The sequence below is a fragment of the Carassius carassius genome, chromosome 26, assembly GCF_963082965.1.
Source record: "Carassius carassius chromosome 26, fCarCar2.1, whole genome shotgun sequence".
NCBI classification, from domain to species: Eukaryota; Metazoa; Chordata; class Actinopteri; order Cypriniformes; family Cyprinidae; genus Carassius; species Carassius carassius.
Window position 1 is genome coordinate 856,679 of NC_081780.1, and position 4,024 is coordinate 860,702.

Sequence of the window (4,024 nt, forward strand, 5' to 3'; positions counted from 1 at the left end):
TACTGTATGTGTGTGTATTTATGCATAATAATATGCACAGTACACACATTATGTAAACAAAACTTATTTTGGATGCGATTAATCGTCTAAAAGCACTACTTTTATTTATTTAAATATGTTATGTTGTGTGGTATTTTATACATTGTATACTAAAGATAACTAAACACAGGCTGCATATATATATATATATATATATATATATATATATATTATACACACTGTAATAAAATGATTTAATTTGTAAAAAATTGCAAGCGTTTTAATGTTATTGGACTGGCTAACAAGACTATTTTAACGCTCCACGAGGTTATTACAATTAGTATAGTAAAATAAGAGTTAAATTAAATATCCAAGAGTTTTAAATATGAAGGTGCCTATAAAATAATGAGTCTAATAATAAAATAATAGTTATTATTATTTAAACTGACAAAAATAAAATATATACACTTTCAATTAATCAACTAAATTAATGTATACAAATGTTCTGTAAATAATGTGCCGCCTTTTTACTGACATTCTTCTGATAGTCGTCTAGTTGCTTTATATATGAGCAATCCTAAAATACAATGCATATGTATTATTTTATTGACAAATAATAAGAAACGAAACTTCATGCCTGGAGATTTGGCGTTCTATATTAATAGTAAAATGGAGTATATGGTAGAAATGTCTATATTTGATGTGCTCTTTAGAGAAAAACGTATACTTGTGTTTATTTTATTGGGAAAATACCTTAAACATAAGAAGAAAGGGGCTCAATGTAGACTTAATCTTTCATATTTTATAAATTACTTTAAATTATATGTAAATCTTTCGGAACAACAACAAAAACAATGAAAACACATAATGCTCTGAAAGCATTGAAATTGATGTGATTTTCTTCCTTTCTTTTTTATCTGCCAGCTAATCTTAATTTGATCATATGTATGTATAATACATTTTGTTCTTGTGGCACTGGATTAATAAAGCATCAATAGTTATAATAATAATAATAAATATAATATGGGGCTTTTATTTTGAAAATCTCGATCAGCTGTTTTGATCAACCGCGGATGCCCTACTTGATTTCTGGCTTCACTGCGCTACTTTGACGTGCGTGAAAGGTACGTTTAGTTTTGTTCCTGTTCTATTTAATGTATACACATTCAAGCACAGGCTTTTCCTGGTTAATTTGCAGTGGCCTAATAACACTGGACTAAATGCACTAACTGGCGCTGAAATACTGCTTTATAGCCCCGCTGTTAAGTAAAGGTAAATTATTATCAAAGATGATGTTTACGGAGTCTCAGTGACGTCACGTGATCCTCAGGCGGCGAAATGAAAGTGAATGTGAGCTCGCGTCTGCTTTGCTTCAATGCAGAATGAAACTCAGGGTGAGAATCAACAAACAGAGCAGCAGACTGGAGCTGGACGGAGCAGAACCGACGCTGTCCGAGCTCCGAGCCCGGGTCAGAGACGCACTGCTGCCTCGGTGCGGACTGGGGTGAGTTTGACAGGTTTGGTGTTTCTAATCAGGTATGGTTTAACATCAGTTGTGTTCTGATGATTTGCAGCCCCTGTTGTGTTTTGAACAGCGTTTGGGGTAATGCATTAATAAGTAAGGGAAGTCAGATTACTCTTTTCAAGTCACTAGTAAAGTAACTCATTACTTTTTTTCTTTAGAAGGAATTATCGCAGTTACTTTTTCAAATAAGTACCGCCTGTTACTTTGTTTCCGTGTGTTGAGTGACAGTTCTGGTGTTGCCATGGTGACAGAGATCAAGTGCAGAGCGTCGTGTGTGAACATGATGTCACTGTAGTTCTAGATTGGTCAACATGCATTGATTTCACTTCCACATATTCCTCAAAATTAATAAAAACCCATCAAATGCGACCTCCAGATATTATACAAATCGGCAATAATTAAAACAAAAATAATTTGTTTAATCCTATGTTATTACCCAGTGTCTTTGCTACAGACATTTGATTTCTCCTGTGTCGTATTGTTCATGCCTGAATTTACATTTCCTTCAGCCTGAGGTGTGAAAGGGCTTTTGCTTTTGTAATAAAATAACAACTTTTTATATGAAAAACAAACAAGCAAGCTTTGCCCATATTTAAAAGTAACTCAAATGTGACGTATCGCATTACTTTCCATAAATGTAACTCAGAAACTTACCTTTTTAGGGAGTATATGTTGAGAATATTGCAATGCATTATTTTGAAAGTAACTTCCCCCGCATTACCATAATATCTGGTTTTATCTGTTCAGTCTTTCCCTCGGTCTGTCTGAAGCAGCTCTCTCTCTCTCTCTCTCTCTCTCTCTGGACAGGTCTGACGTGGAGTTCAGTCTGTCTCTGAACGGTAAGGAGGTTCTGCTGGACACAGGACAGACGCTCTCCTCGTGCGGGGTTGTTTCTGGTGATATGATCACTGTGATTTTGCCTGAGCAGATACAAACTGCCCCAGAAGCCCCGAGCGGGGCAGGAGGCGCAGCCGCGTCCAGTGAGGAGGTGAGCTGTTTAATTCATTAGACATACTTTTTGATGATAGATTGCTAAACACTGAACCCTGGAAAATTAAAACAGGTGACACAGAAATTCCGAAAAATACAAAAATGCGTTTTATATTTCACTGTTATTGTTAAAATGTATAATATTAATAAATTGTTAAAGTTTTATGGGTTCAACTGAATGCATGATTTTTTTATAATTTAAATGTGATTAAAAAAATTAAAACGGTAAACACAGAATTTGGGGAAAAAACTAAACCGATTTCATACGGCCTTAAAACTGTACTGCAAGCATTATTTTATAAACAGCAAGAACCAAGAAAAGAAACTGAAATGATAAAGAACCTGATGCTGTGAGTCAGCATGTTTGTGTGTGTGTGTGTGTGTTTCCTCAAAGCAACCTTTGCTGTCTGTGTGTGTGTGTGTGAGAAAGAGAGTCCTCAAACCAGCCGTTGTGGCTTGTGGGTGTGTGTGTGTGTGTGTGTGTTTGTCTGTGCAAGTCCTCAAAGTAGCCTTTGTGTTTTTGGGTTTGTTTGTGTGTGCATCTGTGCGCGTGTGTGTGTGTATAAGTGTGTGCATGTGTGTGCGCGTGTTTGTAAGTGTGTGTGTGTGTGTGTGTATATATATATATATATATGTCAGTATACTCTTGGCTGACAGACACACAACATATGATGTGCGTGTGTCCTCAAAGCAGCCTTTGTGTTTGTGTGTGTGCGTCTGTGTGCACGTGTGTGTGTGTGTGTGTGTGTGTAAGTGTGCGTTTTTGTAAGTGTGTGTTCGTGTATTGTTTCAGGCTGAAGCCAGCGGTGGCGGTGGAGCGGACAGCAGCGGTGTGAGGGATTCTGGGATGGAGGACTGGATGGAGGATGAGGAGGGTGTGTCTCCTCCGCTGCTGTGCTGTGAGACGGAGGATGGAGTGATTCCTCACGCTCTAGAGCGACTGCTGGACTCGTCCAGCTGCAGAAACACGTCCGACTGTCTGATGCTGACAGTGCATCTGCTGCTGCTGGAGACCGGCTTCCTGCCGCAGGTCATGACCTCTGCTGACCCTCACACGCTCTCTGAACCCCTGCACTTTCAGTTAGGGTCAACTAGGGATTACATTTATATAGGGATTTTCATTCAAATTAACCAAATGATCAATCATCAACTTAATACATATAGATATTTAAAATTAAAAAATGTTTTTGACTGCAATGTAAATATGAATTTTACAGAAATGTTTAATCTATTAAGCATCTGTAAATGTAGTTACATTGAGTTAAATTAATAGAAAAGCATTCAATGTTTGGTTTTATCAGTGTTATAGTTTATATAAAAAATACTATATCTTGTTGTTTCCTGTAACTATATACTATAACTAATTGTTTCCAAGAAAAATCTGGCCACTGCTATTGATAAAACTTGAACAATTCATTTATTTGTTAAAGTTTTAAGAATTTAACAGATAAGGCCTTATTTTTTTATTTATTTTACAGAAATATATTCCAAATTGAAAAAAAAAAACTGTGAAAGAAATATTGTACATTA

At 36.3% G+C, this 4,024-nt stretch overlaps 1 protein-coding gene across 2 annotated transcripts in view; it reads left to right on the forward strand.

The window, feature by feature from the left end:
- Positions 1-1,084: 1,084 nt before the first annotated feature.
- Positions 1,085-4,024, forward strand: part of fbxo7 (F-box protein 7) — a 6,393-nt gene continuing 3,453 nt past the window's right edge. Inside the window, exons 1-4 of one of the 2 annotated variants that reach the window (XM_059510554.1) lie at positions 1,085-1,103; positions 1,361-1,483; positions 2,312-2,492; positions 3,288-3,524. In XM_059510554.1, coding sequence (XP_059366537.1) covers positions 1,362-1,483; positions 2,312-2,492; positions 3,288-3,524 — 540 coding nt within the window. In that variant the 5' untranslated portion in view covers positions 1,085-1,103; position 1,361. The other variant, XM_059510555.1, reaches the window with a different exon arrangement.